Below are 18955 nucleotides of genomic sequence, written 5' to 3'. Positions count from 1 at the left end.
ACAATTATGTCCAGCAAAAGCCCTATTCACTGCCCTCATGTTGAAGATGGGGACGAAGTTCCCCTTTTAAGCAAAATGTACCAAATTCAGGAATAGCTTCCGTCTTACTGCAATAAGACTAAAGGCACCTGACAATAACCCAAAATGAACCAAGATAATAGTACAGGTATGGGATCAGCCATCTGGAAACCAGTTATCCAGAATTACAGAAAGGTTGTCTCCCATAGATGACATTTTATTTAATCAATCCAAATTTTTAAAAAATGATTTCCTTTTTCTCTATAATAATAAAACAGTACATTGATCCAAACTAAGATATAATTAATCCTTATTGGAAGCAAAACCAGCCTATTAGGTTTATTTAATATTTACATAATTTTCTAGTAGACTTAAGGTATGAAGATCCAAATTACAGAAAGGTCCGCTATCTGACAAACCCCAGGTCACAAGCATAATTTGATTTACTTTTTTCTTGCAGTCAAGCAATCTATTTTTTTTTTTTAGTATCAAGCCATGTTCTGGATCTCAAAATAATTCCATAATTCCTTTAGTGAGATAAGTAAATTGTGCCGCAAGTAAATACGTTTATTGATAACCCCCTTTTTTTTTTTATACATAACTGAGTGAAAGAAAAATATAAATATAAAAGCATTTTGAGGACTTTCACTCTGGTCCATATGAATGTTCAAGCAAAATCACAATCTCTTTGTAGAATGCACGCTAAGTAAATACAGATTCCGAAAAACATTTTACAGTGGCACTTAATTATGTAAGTGATCCAGAAGAGCTCAGCAATACAAAGGGCTTTGGTTTGTCAACAGGTGCAGTAACGTGGTAGGCGTTCCGTAGGCAAATGACAATGGAGAGGAATTACAATGTAGCGAACAAAGTAAATGAAATATAAACAATGGATAATGCATTAGAAATCTCGAAGTATGAAGTTACCCTTGGAAAAAAAAAAAAAGTATATCCAATATGAGAATAGTGTTAATATTTGTGTAACTCTTCCCTGGTAGAAAGAGAGCTGCAGTACTAGTACTGGGAGCACAGAGCAGGCACCCAATGTTCAAAAGAGGATTCAAAATACCGAAAGGTGATCTTACTTATTAAAAACCATTAACATCCATCCCTGAACAGTTTAAAATATTAAGATACTTATAGAAGAAGGGTAAAAGGTAGAAAATGTAGCACATCCCCGGTAAAGGTGTATTAAAGAAAGGAAAAGATTTCTCCAATACAGTGAACAGTGCAGTTGTTTAGCAGCACTCAAAAACAAATGCTTACCTTTGATTTATGCACAATGAATGTTTCTTTACATTTTTTTCAGTGATATATACAGAAACCTTTATACATAGAACAGAATAAAAAGTTAACAAAACATTAAGAGATTTAGGACAATGACCACAAGAACTGATTTAAACGGAGGCGCACACACACCATTATGGCACATTCTAATTACTTGTTATTTGTGTTTTTTTACCCTTTAGAAAGATGCCTGAACCATGTAAATCCACTGGATTACATCACTGTATAGTTAAGTTCCAATTGTCCCTTGAATATGTACAGCTCTTTTTTTATTGCATTCCTTTGTAAAACCACATTACAGTGAACAAACTACCCTATGTATCAGAGCACTCTTTCTCAAATGTCATTCCATGGAAATCCATGGCTTTTCTGTGGCCAGTCTTCACAAATGCACCTTTTGTCACAGGAATGTCTGAAGACGACCTTGGTGCGCCATGCTCTCGGAAACACGTGTAATGTGTATTATATCTATATTTATGAAAACAGTGTAAGGTGAACGTTCGCTCCTGGAATGTTTTCAGATCTTAGAACAGTGTGTGTCTTCCAATAGTATTACAACCACTAGCATAGCTGTGTAAATGTTCCAGGGTTAGTATATACTCAAAATATTTGTATAATGCAAGTCTGGATTCTGAGAATGTTCTTACAGATATAAGGCCAAACAACTCTATTACAAGAATCAAACCTGTATTAAAAATATAATATCCAATATGTTCAATTTCATAGGCAATATCTGAAAATGACTGGTTCAGCATTCCATTATTATATATCAGACAGTAGAATTCCACAATGGCCATTCCATAACACTATATCAGACTGGCTTGGTCACAAACGAGTTGCACTGTCCCTCAGCAGAGCTTTCTTGTTATTTGTTCCATAATAATAATAATAAAAAGGCCAGTAGGTCAGGTATTAGACAGCATTGGCTGGTGTACCATTATGAGTCACAGCATTGAGATTTGGGCTGCTTGATTGCTGGCTGAAGGTCCTGTGGGAAGCAGCACCCACTTCAAACACTTCATGAATGGCTTTACGAAAGCAGTGGAAATTGTAGTCTATTAAACCTACATGCAAAAGAAAATCAGAATTAAGGGAGCGCACATATGTGTTAATTTAAATGACACATAGCACATCAATGGGAAGGTTTAGAAAGACAGTGTCATTCTGTGGCTACTAAAGCAAATAAAGTTCTGTCTTGCATAAAAAAGGTCATTAATTCAAGGGATGAAAACATAATTATGCCTCTTTATAGGTCCCTGGTAAGGCCTCATCTGTAGTATGCAGTGCTGTTTTGGACTCCAGTCCTTAAAGGATAAGTAAACTTTTAAAATAAATGAATGTAAAAATGACGAGGGCGCTATTCTAAGATATTTTGCAATGTACATTCATTATTTATTTTGCTTTTATTCCAAGATATTAAGGGATACATGTACTGGTAATATGAATGAATTTTATTAAACAGTGCCATCTGCTGGTCAATTTCCGACCAGTCTGACCACCAAGCAGTCAAGCAAGTTGTCAGAAGAAAGAAAGAAGCTGCTCTGATGTTCTTCTGCTTAGGAAAAAAATAAAAACCTTTCTCACACCTTTCCTAAGCAGAAGAACTTCGGAGCAGCCTCTTTATTTCTCCTGACAACTTCCTTGACCGATTAGTGGTCAGACTGGTTGGAAACTGACCAGGTGGCGCTGTTCAAAATTCATTTATGTTAACAGTACATGTATCCCTTAATATCTTGAAATAAAAACAAAATATATAATGAATGTACATTGCAAAATATCTCAGAATAGCACCCTCATCATTTTTACATTCACTTATTTTAAAGGTTTACTTATCCTTTAAGAGAAATATAAATGAGCTGGAGAGAGTGCAGAGACGTGCAACTAAATTTGTTAGAGTGATGGAAGACTTAAATTATGAGGGTAGACTGTCATGGTTGGGGTTGTTTTCTCTGGAAAAAAGGCGCTTGCAAGGGGACATGATTACACTTTACAAGTCCAAATCTAGGTAAGTAGTGGGAGCACTCACCGATCACTGGCTCAGCTTGTGCTGCACATCCGACCGAGGTCCCATCGGAAAAAGTACAAAGTCCAATTCATGCATAGATGGAGCACCAAGACGGCCGAAAATCGATTTAAAAGCTTTGATTTTTATTTCGTCATGTTAAAACAATCAACAAACAGCATGCCCTTGTAATCCCCTGGGTCATGTGCTCAACGCGTTTCGTGACAGCCCGTCACTTCCTCAGGAGCTAACCCCTGCACACACCCACACCAATTTATAAAGGGAACTAGTCCGGTTTTTCCGCTACATCGATGATTGCATTGGCATATGGGATGGGGATGTAGAATCCTTAAATAATTTTGTTGGATATTGTAATGAGAAGGTACAGGGATTAACATTTACTATGGATACACACGAAACTCAGATTCCTTTTCTTGACGTGATGTTTTCGGTAAAGGAGGGTAAGATCGTCACTGATCTCTATAGTAAACCTATCACACGGAACACTTTGTTACATTCAAGTAGTGCCCACCCCTCCAATTGCTTGAGGGGTATACCGGTGGGACAATTTATACGTCTTAGGAGGATATGCTCTACATGGGAAACCTTCAATAGTCAGTCTATGCAACTTTGGGATCGATTCCTTGAGAGAGGTTATGATAATGAAGACATCAGGTCAGCATATGAGAGGGCGGTGTCGATGGATAGAAAAATATTGCTACAAGGGAGTAACCATAGAGTGAAAGACAGGCGATTACATCTATGCATGAATTGGACCTTACACTTTACAAGTACATTAGAGGACATTAGAGGACATTATAGACAAATAGCAGGGGACCTTTTTACCCATAAAGTGGATCACCGTACCAGAGGCCACCCCTATAGACTAGAAGAAAAGAACTTTCATATGAAGCAACGTAGAAGGTTCTTCACAGTCAGGACAGTGAGGTTGTGGAATGCACTGCCGGGTGATGTTGTGATGGCTGATTCAGTTAATGCCTTTAAGAATGGCTTGGATGATTTTTTGGACAGACATAATATCAAAGGCTATTGTGATACTAAACTCTATAGTTAGTATAGGTATGGTTATATAGAATTTAATTAAAAGTAGGGAGGGGTGTGTGTATGGATGCTGGGTTTTCATTTGGAGGGGTTGAACTTGATGGACTTTGTCTTTTTTCAACCCAATTTAACTATGTAACTATGTAACTAGTGAAGTAAACAAGCAACGATACTTTATTCTCCAAGCTATAATAGACGTGGAATGTAGAAAATTGCATTAGCAGTGGAATAATTCACAGTTTATTAGTTTCCTTCTGCCCCAATAGCAGGCAATTATTTGTTTTGAAGCCTTGCTTACTGAAGCTTGTGAAGCACAAATACAATATATGACCATGTATATGCTCACCTTTCCTTTCAAAGCTCTCTTCTCTAAGGATACACACAAGTGACAGGAATTTTGTAACTTCTTTTAAATATAAAACTGTTGTGTTGTTAAGTTTGATAATTGCCATAGATTCCTTGTCGTAAGCACTCCCATTACAATCAGCATGCAAGCTGTGGAATAAACAGAACAGATTAATTCAGTTTTTGTAACCAATTCCCCTGCAAACACATACTGTATATATTATGCACACACACACAGACATATATATATATATATACATACAAACGCACGCACTCTGATCCAGTCTTGAGGTTACTGTGGGTGCAGGGTCAAAGCTTTAGCATACAGTAATTGGATAGGGACCCGCACTCCAATGTTTCGTGAAAAAAAGGATTTTTATTTCAACTTGTGCATCCAACGTTTCGGCCCATGTCTGGGCCTTTATCAATCCTTATCCTTGATAAAGGCCCAGACATGGGCCAAAACATTGGATGCACAAGTTGAAATAAAAATCCTTTTTTTCACGAAACATTGGAGTGCGGGTCCCTATCCAATTACTATATATATATATATATATATATATATATATATATATATATATATATATATATATATATATATATATATATATATATATATATATATATATATATATATATATATAATATGCATGTGACAACATTACACAGAACTGTCTTGTAAAAGCATACATTCACATAGAACTTAAAACTGCTTAGAATATTTCCTTGTCCAAAAACAGTTTATTGAGGGATCCCCTTAAAAAATGAATAGATGGATAAGCATGGGACTATAAGAATGGTCTGCTCACCTGTATATACAGGATACATCTATTACAACGTCTATCATATCACAGCACAATTCATACGACTGCATGTCTACAGGAGAGCTGTCAGTGGCAATGTAGATTTTACTGACCACATCAAACAAAAAAGCCTTCTCGATACCAGAATTCTGAAAAAGAACAAAAAAAAACAAAAAAAAAACGCTCTGTCATCTTGAGTGAAAAAAGAAAAGAAACTCTTTGGAGTACCGTACAAAGCAGCATCTCGAAAAATTATGCTGGATTTTCAGGCCAATAACAAGCTCCAATTAAAATCAATATATGTAAACTATGAGATTGTAAGACAAATTAGAAGCAAACAAAAGAGAAGTGAAATAATCCAAAAAGTATTAAAAATAAATAGTGAACAATTGAAAAGTTGCTTAGAACTAAAAAAAAAAAAAAAAAAAAGTTAACTTAAAAGTTAACGTAAAGGCGAACTACCCCTTTAATTTTAGCACCTGCAAATGTCATCAAGGACTTATTCTCGTAATAATGATGTTGTCCACTTGATGGCAGCAGAAAACAGAAACATTGTAAAGCTTTTTTTTTTTTTAAATTATTGAGCATACATCAAATGGGGGATATTTATACTTAATATATTTAGTTTTAATGAGTTGACTACCTTCCTAGGCTCAAGGTACATGTGGTATCTTTCAGCTGGTGTCACATGGTGATTTCAGTGCAAGCACTGTTATTGTTCAGCACCCAAAAAAAAAACTTATTGAGTATTTTTCTGCTGAATAGCATCAGTAGTGGCTCTGTCCCATTTCAGTGAATGTGAAGGGGCAGGGGTAGGTTTTGAGCATGTTCAGGTGGCTGAAAAATTCATTATGTTCCATAAGCCTTGTGCTGCGAATAAACCCAGGACAAGAATCAGACCCTATGCTCCTAACAACTTTCTGATGTGCCTGCACCCAGAGCCACTGCATGGCCTGAAGAAGTCTATGACAATAAAATGCAGGTAAGAGAGAAACGCTGCAGTGCTTTAACACAGAAACTGTGCTGCATAAGTCCATCCACTAATAAGCAATGTAGAGTGCCCTAATAAAAATCACCTCGGCGTCATAGATTCTTTAGTTCTAGTTCTATACAGGGCTGAATTGTACCAACATAACAAAAGTGACTGTGATGTTTACTTACCGATATAAATATATTCAGCAGGTTTTCTAGTGTTGGTAATTGTGGAATAAGTTTCTGCACAACTTTACTAAACGCTTCAAATATTGAGTGATCATAGATACTAGTTAGGTAAAAGCTGGAAGAAAATAAGCAGCAGTCAGAATGATAGTAGACACACAATTAAAGGCAAGAACACATTTAACAAGGCTGCATGTTTTTAAAAAATGGTCCAACTATGACAGGTATAAAGCTTTCATTAGCACTATGCTAGCACTATCATCTGGTTGTTTAGGTTGTGGCCTGCTGCTATTGCATGTGATTAAGCTACAAATGTAGATGACGTGCAGAATTTTTTCTCAAAAGACATGCAGAACTCTGGATCCAAATAAGATGTAAATGAAGGGGACTGCATTATTTATCAGTATATAAGCCAGTAAAGTACCTCCTCCTGTACACAAGAATTAGTGTGCTGAATGGGCATTTTGCCACTTTTTCGTGGGGAAATATGACTAGACTACACATACCCCATTTGAAACCAATTTATTCTCTATAAAACAGATATATGCAACCTATAGCTCTACAAATGTTACTTGTCTTTAAAGGAAACTATACCCCTGTATAGGGAATGCTGGGAGTTGTAATACAATAATCATCCCTTTTTGCACACTCAAAAAAGAACCCAACCCTGACAGTGAGGGACACAGTGTATCTCTGCATGTGTCTCTGTTTGTCCACTGTCACTGCTGGGGGGGTATGTGTAGGATTGCCACCTTTTGGGATCATATCACTAGCCTTCCAATATATTTATCTGTATTCCCTATTAATAACATTGAGGTCACTGACCTTCCTATATATTTATCTTTATTCCCTATTAATAACATTGGGATCACTGGCCTTCCTATATATTTATCTTTTTTCCCTATTAATAACATTGGGATCACCCATCATTTTTATCGGCCAGGTCCGTAAAATACCGGCCAGGTGGCAACCCTATGTATGTATGTGTCAAAACCAACATCTGTGGCTGGCTGAGTGTTTGCACTTCTGTGGGTACAAAACTGACTGAAATTAGAATAATAACTAGAGTCCTTACACGTCTGCATGCTGTTACACACTCACCTATTACATGCAAATTTGACAAACAATATGCACATCTACTGTTACACATTTGTGTACAGCCACACATTAAACCCCTATTACAGGTGCACCCCATCTGCATTCTACCGCGTTGCCCGCTTTCTGCATACCTATGTAGTCACACAGACACATATACAGTGTTACACACTCACCACACTGTTTATATACAGATTCCTTGTTATATAAGTACCCTGCACATCTATACTCTTACTTACCCCCTACTGTAAATGATAAGGATATTAGAAGTCACTGAGGGGTTGTTCTGTGACCATATAAATGCACAAGGCTGCAGGCTGATTTATACAGGGAACTCTAGTATCACTCATGTATTATAAGGGATAATGTACCCACTACTGTAAATGATAAGGATATTACAACTCACTAATGGGTTCTGTGACCATATAAAGGCACAAGGCTGCAGAATCTTGTACATAATTTTTTGCAGTTTTACCCCAATATATGTGCACAAGATCATTGCATGTTTACATGTGGGCTGCTTTGATTTTTTTTTGCCCGGGCTGCTTTTTACTACCAGTCCGGCCCTGGCTACATCACAAAGGAGGCAGCACAAAAACATATTTTTTTGAAACGACACTGACAGTTTGATTCCTGTTCCCCAGTGTCAGGAAGTGGAAGGGTCAAAAAGAACAACCACAACAAAAAAGTAGCGGCGATCATGTGCATTGTCCCGGCAGTAACCCACCTAAGATGAAGTTTTTCAAGTCCAGCATCTGCAAGATCATCATTGGCTCTCTGGTGGATATCCCTCTGTGTTTCTATCTTGTGGTCATCCGATAAGCCATCTACTTTGTGAATAAAAACTTCAAAGTTCATGTCAGGATTTGCTTTGTAGGCTTTAGAAACTGTGGCATGCAGTCTTGTTAATGCTTCCATGTAATCATCCTGAGAAAAAACATAAGATCTGTTAAACCTGTCCTGCTGGAATCGCAAGGTAAAAAAGAAGAACAATATTGCTCACATTCAACTTTTTTCATGAAAATCTAATGCAACAATAAAGGAACACTGTTAGGGCAATGACACACAGTGCTATTTGTCGCGGCCACTAAAACACTCAAATTGTGTAATTGCTCCAAAACGCACGTGAAGGCATTTTTGAGCAATTACATGATTTGAGTGTTTAGCAGAGACAATCCTCAGTATTCTCTAAAGCAGGTTATTTTCTGGCATTTAGTAGCCGCCACAATTAGTACGGTGTGTCATTGCCCTTACTCGTGTACTGATCATATCAGAGCAAGGCCACTGCATATGTAGACATATTTGAAATACCTGGGCATCAATCACATATATTAATGCTCCCGTTCCTCTGAAAATCATTTCATAGTCAAAGGTAGGGTCAAAAAAGTCCACCTGTCCTGGGAAGTCCCATATCTGAAAATTTACAAAGGAGCTGTTGGAGATATCATCCTTGTAGATCTTGTTGGTGCTTTCCAAAAATAAGGTTTCATTTGGAGACATCTTATGAAACACAACCTGTAGATAAATAAACAGTTCAAGGCTTGTAAAAACAACTATTCATATGTGATCATATAGCCTCTAATGCTATTAATATACTATTTCATAAAGGTAAACATACAATTGAGTGCAGCAATGCCAGCGACAAAGTAAAAGGGAAAAAAAGTTCTGCACTGTTCATTAGTATGGCAGCTCTCTGCTAATGGCCCATACTCAGCATGGAACACCAGATTTGGAGGAATCTTGACTTTAATTGATCTAATTTTTGTACCTCTAGCATTTGATTATAGGATGAATGTGTGTTAAATATGTTAAATAAGATTAGCACGGTGGATGTAAAATAAGTGACATTGTATGTTACAGAAGCTCAATCTCTTTGGCCAGGAAACTATAGACCTGTACATTTGCTTTTATTCGCGGAAAGCTTTTAGAAGGGATGTGATATATAGGAATGCATTTCAAACTACAACATTATGTGTGGGTGCCAGCATAGTTTTCCGCATTATAGATATTGCTAGGCAAATCTATGACCAAGAGGAAGGGAATAGGAACTTGTATTGGCAGTGGATGGGATTTAGTTAGAGGCTGCATTTCACATAGTATCGCACAAAAAATGAAGTAGAAGAAAAGTAAAAATCATGCAATACATTGCCTCTAACTCACTGCAATAAAGCATGACTTTAGCTGGAATGGACAGAAATGCTCCAATCTGAGGGTGTCATAAAATGCTTAAGTACAAAAAAAGATTTCTAAGGAAAGAAATGGTTCCAGACAACTTATTACGGCTTGTTCCAAAAGCTAGGAACACAAGGCATGTAAGTTGCTTTATCTGGTGTAATCTGTGAACAAAATATAAAACATGTGCTGTAGCCTTTGCTTGGTCTGAGAAATTAGTCCTCATCTACAGGATATAGGAAATGCCAATTATCGTTCTTTAATGTAAAATATCAGGCTTCAGGGAGATGCCATGCCTCAAGTGTAGGAAAAGATCTTAAAACTCATGTATAATGAATACATGTAAAAGTGCCCCTGCAAGTCCATGGAGAAAGAATATGCATTCAGATCCCATTTATTTGCAATGTATGTAAAACAAATATGACTAAACATACCAACAAAAACACAAAATACTCTATAATGTATAGGATTTTAGCCAAGGCTGGACTCCTTGGAAATATTATGATGGGCGTTACTTTCTACTGTGTCTAGGGTTGCCACCTTTTCTGGGAAAAAATACCGGCTTTCCTATATATTTATCTTTTTTCACTATTAATAACATTGGGATCAACCCTCATTTTTACCGGACAGGCCCGTAAAATGCCGGCCAGGTGGCAACCCTAACTGTGTCTTACATTGGCCAGTATCCCCAGAACACCTTTGGAGAATTATTTTTCTTTGTTAGGATAATCAACAGCACAGCAGCTATAATACTTGCAAGCCTGCAGATTACACCAGTTACTGAGCGGCTCAGCTGTTTGCCAGGGTTATAAGTGCAGATGGCATAGACACATTCAGGCCCTTCTCTGCCAGCGGAAAAACACCAGCGGAAAATGGAAAAGATCAGAGTACAGGATATAGTTAGACTATATTCCCCAAGGGGTCTGCATGGACATGAAACATATTGGGCTACAATATTATATAAAAATAGTTTTTCTATGAGTTATTATTGTAATAAGCGATTGTAATAGGCACAGCAGTTGCATCTGTGCTGCAGCTGCCCCAGTTACATTAAACCAGAGGCTTATATCATTAGCTTAAATGGCAACATACCCCAGCTGATGGCTTGATGCATTACCTAACCAATTAGTGTACGGCTAGGGTTGCCATCGGGTTGATATTTTACCAGCCTGGCTGGTAAAAATTAAGGTTGATCCCAATTTTATTAATAGGGAAAAATGATGAATATATAGGAATGCCGGTATTTTTTTTCTGTTAAAGTTGGCAACCCTATGTATGGCATGTAAGAAAAACACTGGCTGTTCTAACAATCTGCATAGGTGTCCAAATAGCAATATTCTATTTGCCTGAGCCTATGATTAAGTGTCAGGATATTATTTTTTATACAAGATACAGATAAAGATTTTTGTATTACTTTATAAAAAATTTTGGACTCCTGGATTCAATTAACCAATCAACTTTTTTTGGGGTTCCGGAATGGTGCCAGCTTGATACTTCAGGTGTTTGCCTGGCTCATTGCCCAAAATGAAGAAGGCATTGGAGAGAGTCACAAGTAGGTCACTTCCTTGTTGCCCTATGGCACATCCATGCGCAGAATGGAAACATTAGCAGATCAGATTGTCTGCCATAAAAACCAAGTGCAATACAATAGCATCACAGGACAGTCTCTAGATAGGGGCAAGTAAAAGATCTAAAGCAGACAAATTGCCCTGTCATGTCATTATTATCCAGTGTCATTAGGAAGCTCAAAAGCTGGAGGCAAATATCTATATCTCGTGTGTGTTTGATGTTTCTAAACTACAACTCCCAGCATCCCCAAAAGCACGAAAAGAAGAAGGAAAGGGAAGAGAAGGGCAGCCAGAGAGGCAATGTGCCCGGTCTCTCACCTTCTGGATTGAGGACTTTCCGCTTCGCCTCATGCCCATGAGAAGGATACGAGGTTTGCTGTCCGGGGAGGCCGAAGTCTCATCCATTTCAGGCTCATCCGCCCCGTAGCCGAAGTCTTTAGGAAAGGAGTCCGCCACCCCGTAACTGCTGGCCAGCTGCTCCTCGCCCGAGTACTGAATAGACATGGCAGCAAGTGGGGAGCGTTGTGAAGCAGGAAGCAGCCGTGTTATCTAATAGAGACACCGAGCTGGGGTGAGTAAAGCAGCTACCAACATCCCAGCTGAGGGACAGGGACAAGCTGTCACGGGACTCCGCTGGTCACGAGCCAAATTTCGGAAGTCCTCAAGCCCTCAGGGGTGAACCTCGGGTTCCCTTAATAGAGGAATAGGCGAGTGTCGGTACAAACTTGAAATAGTTCAATATCGTTTCAGTAATAAGCGGCGGCCACTACACTTTTCCCCCTGCCGCTGTGCTACCAAACACCATTGCTCGTCCCCGCCCATTTTTCTGTTTCAAGTCTTTTGATTGGAAAATCAAGTCAGTAGTTCGGCTCTCTGATAGGACAAAGGCTCTCCGGCAGTGCCAAACATGTTCAGTTGTTCCAGGATCATGTGTTTGGGAATCACCTGACTGTAGGGGGGAGGAGGTGTTAAATGCGAACTTTGACCTACAAAACTGGAAGCTCCATGGGTACTAAACGCAGGCATCCGGAAACCTTAGCGAAATCCCCAACCAAACACGAACTGGTTTTCATTGCAATTAGGCAGCGCTGGAGGTGATGGGTCAAATAGGCTGGAAGGAGTTGGGGAACTGTATGGGGAGGAGCAAGAATGCAGGGCAGAAATGGGTGGGTCATACGTGCAGAGAGAGCTGAGGGAAAGACAAGGAATTACAGACAGGGCCACCAAGCCCCACCCCAGATCCCGCCTACTCTACATCACATCACAAAAAAAGGTACCCCCCCCACACAGACAAGTTATAAAAAGCTATTGGTGACCAGGGACCCCCCTATAAGTTAAAAAAAATGCGTTTACAACAGGCATGGATGCTTTAATTAAAAAAAGAATTTCAATTTTATGTTTGATTTCAAAAGGAATTTTATGAAACAGCTTTTTATGTCTGGATGACAGGTCCACTTTAAAGGGAAATTATACATCCCAATTTGTGGACAAAAACGATGGTTTATAATATGGCATCGCTGTATAAGGCAGAATTGTGGTGGAATAGTTGCTGCTGCTTTGCAGTGCTGGGTTTCTAGGTTCAATTTCAGCAGGGGCATCATCTGCAACTTATTATATTCTGCTTATTATATATTATCTGCTTCCATCAGGGCTGTGTAGTCGGTACATAAATCCTTCAACTCAGACGCCTCATTTTATGGTACCACAGACTCCAACTCCTCTGTTTTTAAAGAAACAGTAACACTAAAAACTGAAAGTGTTTCAAAGTAATTAAAATATGATGTACTCTGCACTGGTAAAAGCTGTGTGTTTGCTTCAGAAAGACTACTATAGTTTATATAAACAAGCTGCTGTGTAGCCAAGGGGGCAGACATTCCATAGCACATGTACAGAACAGATAAGCCCTGTCCAATACAATGGTGTTTTAACTGTTATTTATGTAACCTGTGCAAACACACAGCTTTTACCAGTGCATGCTAACAATATATTATATGTTAATTACTTTAAAATGCTTTCATATTTTTGTGTTACTGTTCCTTTACCATACTAATGTATTTTCCATGTTAAGTACACAACATACAACACACTGCCAACGCTCAAAAAATATAAACCACATCCTGTGTATAAACCAAAGTCAAAGTTAAACTACATAAACCAAAAACATTTGGAAAACCTAAAACTTATATATTAATTGGACCTAGGGTTGCCACCTAGGGTTTCTGGAAAAAAATACCGGCCTTCCTATATTCTTGCTGTTTTTTCCTATTAATAACATTGGCATCAAGCATCATTTTTACCAGCCAGGTGGCAACCCTAATTGGACCTGGCATATTCTTTTTCACAGAAGCTCTATAAAAACCCCTACCCCCCTAGCCTACATAGACCCCCCTCCCTGCTCCCCCCAGCCTAGGTGTTACCCCCGGTATATGCCCCTACCTCTTTACTCACCCCTCGGTGCAAATTCTGTCCAGCGGAGTTCACAGGCTCCATCTTCTTCTCTTTGGTAATCTTCAGGAAGAGATCGGAATAGTGGCACATGCGCAGTTGGAGCACCTTCCGGTTTTCGGCACACGCCGAAAGTGGCGGAAATTGCCAAAGCCCCGAAGATTACCGAAGAGAAGATGGCGCCTGTGAACTACGCTGCACAAAATCTGCACCGAGGGATATGGGGCATTTACTGGGGGTAACACCTAGGCTGGGGGGAGCAGGGAAGGGGTCTATTTAGGATAGGGGGATGGGGTTTTTATAAATAAGGGTTTGTTTCTCTTTTAAGTGTCCTTACATTTTCAAAAAAGTAGTGACCCAATCAGCTGGCATTGAAAGGGTTAAAGAATGCTTCAGAAAAATGTACAGCTCATATCAACTGTATACACTGAAAAATAATGAAATACTTAGAATTACCATAATTTTAAATATACATAACATGTTCATTCTTTTGTTCTACTCCAGCTTCACACATTTCCAATTGATTAATAACTAGATGATGGTTCCAAAGATTGAATTACAGGAATTGTAATTGTATGGACTATTTTTGTATGAACTGCTGTTTGATAACTAATTGGTTTTAATTAATTTGATCGTGTGCAAAATATTTTCTTAAATGATATGCTAATTTTTTGGGAGGGTACCTGGGGTTTAAATTCTGTGCATAGTAATGTGGCATGAGGTCTCTGAGGAAGTGCGAAAATGTGTCAGACTTCAGACACTTGTTTGTAAATCAAATGCATTAATAAAATATATATCCTTTTAACCTAAATATTGAAGTTGGCGGTTTCTGTGGAGGTCCGGAGAGGGCGCTGATGAAACTGCTGGTTTTTGACAATACTATTTTTTTCTTAGTGACAGACTTGGAGTGGGTGCATGTAGGTCAGGACATCGATCCTGTAAGCTATATATTTACTGAGTACTATCTAAGGCTTTTTCACAAAAAGGAACCCCTCCAGATTTTAGGGGGAGTGCACCCAATGCCATTAGGAGTAATTGGTGAGCCGCCCAAAAGACTTTATATTTGAGCTTGCCTTCCCGGTGCTAGTGATTATCTAATAAGCAAGAAAACCCTTTTATTTATTTGGGTGCTGGAAATGGATGTGGTTAATGGGGCATTATAAATTTTGGCAGGTGGAGAAATATTCCAAAACATGTTATTCTGCTTTGGCTTCAACAAGAAATGCCTAACATCAATGGTATTGGCAGTTGTCAGCCCAAAAATGCACATCAGAGCGTTGTAAGATTGAAAACCCTCGATAATAGGTGGTTTCTTTACAGCCATTGGCAGGCGACTGTTTCAAAATGACTCTTTTAAACAGAAATTGTGTGCAATGAATGTAGAATTTACATTTATGACACCTGTTCTAGATAGCACATTTCCAGGGGTGGAAAAATTATAAAAGATGGCTGTGCCCTCTACATTACAAAATTTGGCACCAGATGGCAGCAGCCCCAGATGCACCCTTTCATTCAGGGATAAATCATTAATTCATTCAATAAAATCATATAAAAATATGGAACAGGAAATCCATTATATGATGGCTGAAGTTTGAATCTAATGTCTACATGGCATTTTCTGTTACCACCAGGGCTGCCATTAGAAATCATGGGGCCCCGTACAACAAAATTTTCAGGCCCCCCTGGACCACAAACCCGACCCCACACCACAGTTAAAAGACCACACAGACATCAGTGCTAAAATGGTAACCCCCCCCCCACACACGTTATAAAAAGCTATTGATGATCAGGGCCCCCCTATAAGTTAAAAAAAAACTGTTGTGCCAGGGCCCCCCATAAAAGTTTTTTTTTAAATATTGGTGGTCAGTGCCTCTTACAAGTTAAAAAAATAATTGGTGACCAGGGCCCCCCTATAAGTTAAAAAAAAAACATTGGCGTCAGGGCCACCCATACATTTTTTTAAAAAAAAAACATTGGTGGCAGGGGCCTATAGAGTATTAAAATAATACATTGGTGGCTAGGAGTTTAAAAAAACACACATTGGTGTTCAGTAGAACTGAATTGTGGTGTCGTTATGTAGATGACATGTTTCTGATTTGGACATGCTCCCTTGAGGTATTATCTGATTTTCTTACATTCAGTATATGAATAACAGACATGACACTGGCAGGCCCATTTATCAAAGGTTGAATTTCGAATTCATGTGATTTTTTTTTTTAATTTAAATAAGTTTGAATATACTCGAAATTCAATTGAATATCTAAATATCTAAAACTCGAACGAATATTACCGACCCGAAAACTCGAATCAAATTATTAGTCGACTAGATTAGTTGATAGATTAGATGGCAAATTCTTGAGAGAATCAAATTACCGAGAAGAAATGACATTAAGCTGACAATTCTCAAAATGGATATGTTTAGGATGTGGAAATTGGAAACCGTACATTGAAAAGGCCTTAAAGGAGAAGGAAAGCTACGGAGGCATTTTATTGCCAATATATTAGCTGAAATAGTGCAAGATAGAATACTATATTTATTCCGTAGAATGTTTTCCCATACCTGAGTAAAAAGCTCTAGAAACTCTCTGTTTGTTTAGGATAGGAGCAGCAGTATTAACATGGTGTGACATCACTTCCTGCCTGAGTCTCTCCCTGCTCTGGGCTCAGATTACAGCAGAGAAGGGAGGGGGGGGGGGGAAAGAGGAGCAAACTGAGCATGCTCTTGCCCAGGGCAATGAGTTTTAAGATGAGGGCAGGAAGTCTGATACAGGAGCCCATGTGTACACAATAGAATGAAAGAAATGCTGTGTTTCTTTTGACAGGGGACTCAGAGCAGCACTACTTTGGGGGTTTACTGGTATATTTAGATGGACCTTTCTGATAAGACTTATTTAGTTTTAACCTTTCCTTCTCCTTTAATGAAAATTTAGCTTGATCTGCTTTTTGGAAATATATATTTTATTTTGTAATTTTCCCACAGATATTGTTGCTGGTGGCAAAAGTGAAAGATAGAGGTAATGGTAATAACCCTGCTCTCTGTAAGTAGTGTTATTTGGTATATGGAGGGAAGTAAGTAGTGTTATTTGGTATATGGAGGGAAAATTGGATAAATACTGTAAATACCATCTTATTGGGCAAAGAATGTAATATATTTATTTGTGGATCACATACATTATATTGGACTATCTATTGGGACTATGAGCTCCAAGCCTCACTATGAACTTTTTGTGCCAAACCTCCTTTTGGACTTACACTGAACTTTGGGGAATTAAACGGGTAATAAATACCAGTTGAAGTCTTCCTACTGAAAATATTATGTTCTGAAAAATATGCCCAAAATCATGATACAGAGATATGACCATTTTGTTTGACGCAATCTGATCTTTATTTGCACAAGATGAACAAATATATAATATAATATAAAAATAATATAAAAACATATGTGAATTCTGCATCTTTTAAACATGTGATTGGTTGCTGTAGTAAACCAACCACCCGCCCTCTTCTTTGAATATTTCATTCATCTGAAGTTTTCCTTTTGCTCACTTCATGTTTTCTCACTTCAATAAAGTTCACATTGATGTCACTGCAAAAATCACAATGAAAAGAGTTAGGCGGTTATACAGACCATGTGCCTGGACCCAGAGAATTAAATTGAAATGTATGTTTTTTTCAAGATTACCTTTCAGATGTTCAAAAAAGGGTTATCCTTGCGACTTTTCCAAATATCAAATCTCTAAATTCTTCTTTTTTTTTTTAGAATTCATGTGCTTGGAGTTCATTTTCTCCTAAAAATAAAAGAAAGCAAAACTGAGATACACAACGAGAACAAATCACTTCTATAATTTAAAAGTGACTCCAACCCACAGCATTGTGTTTTTATACTCATACTCATTGTGTATTAAATATAGTTTTATATATTCTATCTGTCTGTGGTAAGAATTTCCCCTCCTGAAAACTCTTTAGTTTGTTCCAATCGTGTCTTCAAAATACAGATTTTTCTTAGTTTTTTAAGAAGTCCTTACCTTTTTTTGGCCATTTCCTCCTGGCCTTCTCTTCTTTGGGTTTTCCTTTTTCTTGATGTTGATGCTATAAAATGCATTAGTGACATAATTAATAAGTAACATATGTCCTGTGTATGTACACGCAGCACATTATGTATCTACCTACATCATTTTTGCATTTTTGCATTAAAGGAGAATTCAACCCCTTCGGCGCTAAAATTTCTCACACACTCTAATAATATTTCTCACACACTCTAATAATATACACTATAACACATATTTTTTTACTTACACATGCATATTCTACCACACACACAAAATATGCAGATAGGTCCCCATACCTCTATTCTCAGCTGGAGTTTGACTTTCATTATCCCTGAAGATCAGGTTCTTCTTCTGGCTAATCTTAGCATGCTTTTTATTATCATAATAGAATGTAATACATTGTGCTGTGGTTTTTGTGTGGACCTGTAACAGGCAAGAGAAGAGTGTGACTGCTAAGGACACAACTTAAATAAATACACAACACTTACAACTTAATAAATGCATTGCCACTTATAAAGCAAGCAAATATTCCATATATCAGTTAATTTATGTATGTATCTATCTATCTATCTATCTAAATAATGCATGGTAATAGAACATAATGATACGTAAAAAAAACATTGTACCCACTTTGAATGGGCTCTGTTTGTGGGACAAGGATCTAAACATTTTCAATTACTTAAGCTCAAAAAATGGTACACCAGACCATTATATCATTTGAATTATGGCTACAAACATTATCTGCTATTGTGTTCACTACATTGAGTTTAACAACTATTGCCTACCATTCTGTGTATTTTCCAGAAATCTTTTCCAAATCTGAACATTCCTCTTGAGAAAGCGATCTTTTCCTTCATAGACCACTCATCAGATCCTACAGAAGAAATACATCATATAGATGGCTCAGTTTCACAATGAAGAGTGATTAATTGATAATAAAGAACATATAAG

The 18955-nt window shown here is 37.9% G+C and overlaps 1 protein-coding gene across 1 annotated transcript; it reads right to left on the bottom strand.

Moving 5' to 3' along the window:
- Positions 1-564: 564 nt before the first annotated feature.
- rragc.L (Ras related GTP binding C L homeolog) lies at positions 565-12650 on the bottom strand. The gene is made up of 7 exons (XM_041581914.1): positions 11829-12650; positions 9082-9285; positions 8498-8697; positions 6679-6793; positions 5524-5666; positions 4716-4864; positions 565-2369 (listed from the first exon to the last, which is right to left on the bottom strand). The coding sequence occupies exons 1-7, from the start codon at positions 12012-12014 to the stop codon at positions 2218-2220; spliced, it is 1149 nt and encodes a 382-aa protein (XP_041437848.1). The 5' UTR covers positions 12015-12650; the 3' UTR covers positions 565-2217.
- Between the last annotated feature and the right edge of the window lie 6305 nt (positions 12651-18955).

This window comes from Xenopus laevis, chromosome 2L, assembly GCF_017654675.1.
Source record: "Xenopus laevis strain J_2021 chromosome 2L, Xenopus_laevis_v10.1, whole genome shotgun sequence".
Classification (NCBI taxonomy): domain Eukaryota; kingdom Metazoa; phylum Chordata; class Amphibia; order Anura; family Pipidae; genus Xenopus; species Xenopus laevis.
The sequence above is the reverse complement of the archived record's forward strand: the minus strand, read 5'-3'. Positions and strand labels throughout refer to the sequence as shown.

Bases quoted from the DNA above. Each gene is read 5' to 3' on its own strand.
- rragc.L (XM_041581914.1), bottom strand. From the start codon at position 12,014: ATGTCTATTCAGTACTCGGGCGAGGAGCAGCTGGCCAGCAGTTACGGG. The intron at 5,667-6,678 runs GTAAGTAAACAT...GTTCTTTTTCAG, and splicing joins TGCTGAATATATTTATATCG to AATTCTGGTATCGAGAAGGC. The intron at 2,370-4,715 runs GTGAGCATATAC...TTTTGCATGTAG, and splicing joins AGAGAGCTTTGAAAGGAAAG to GTTTAATAGACTACAATTTC.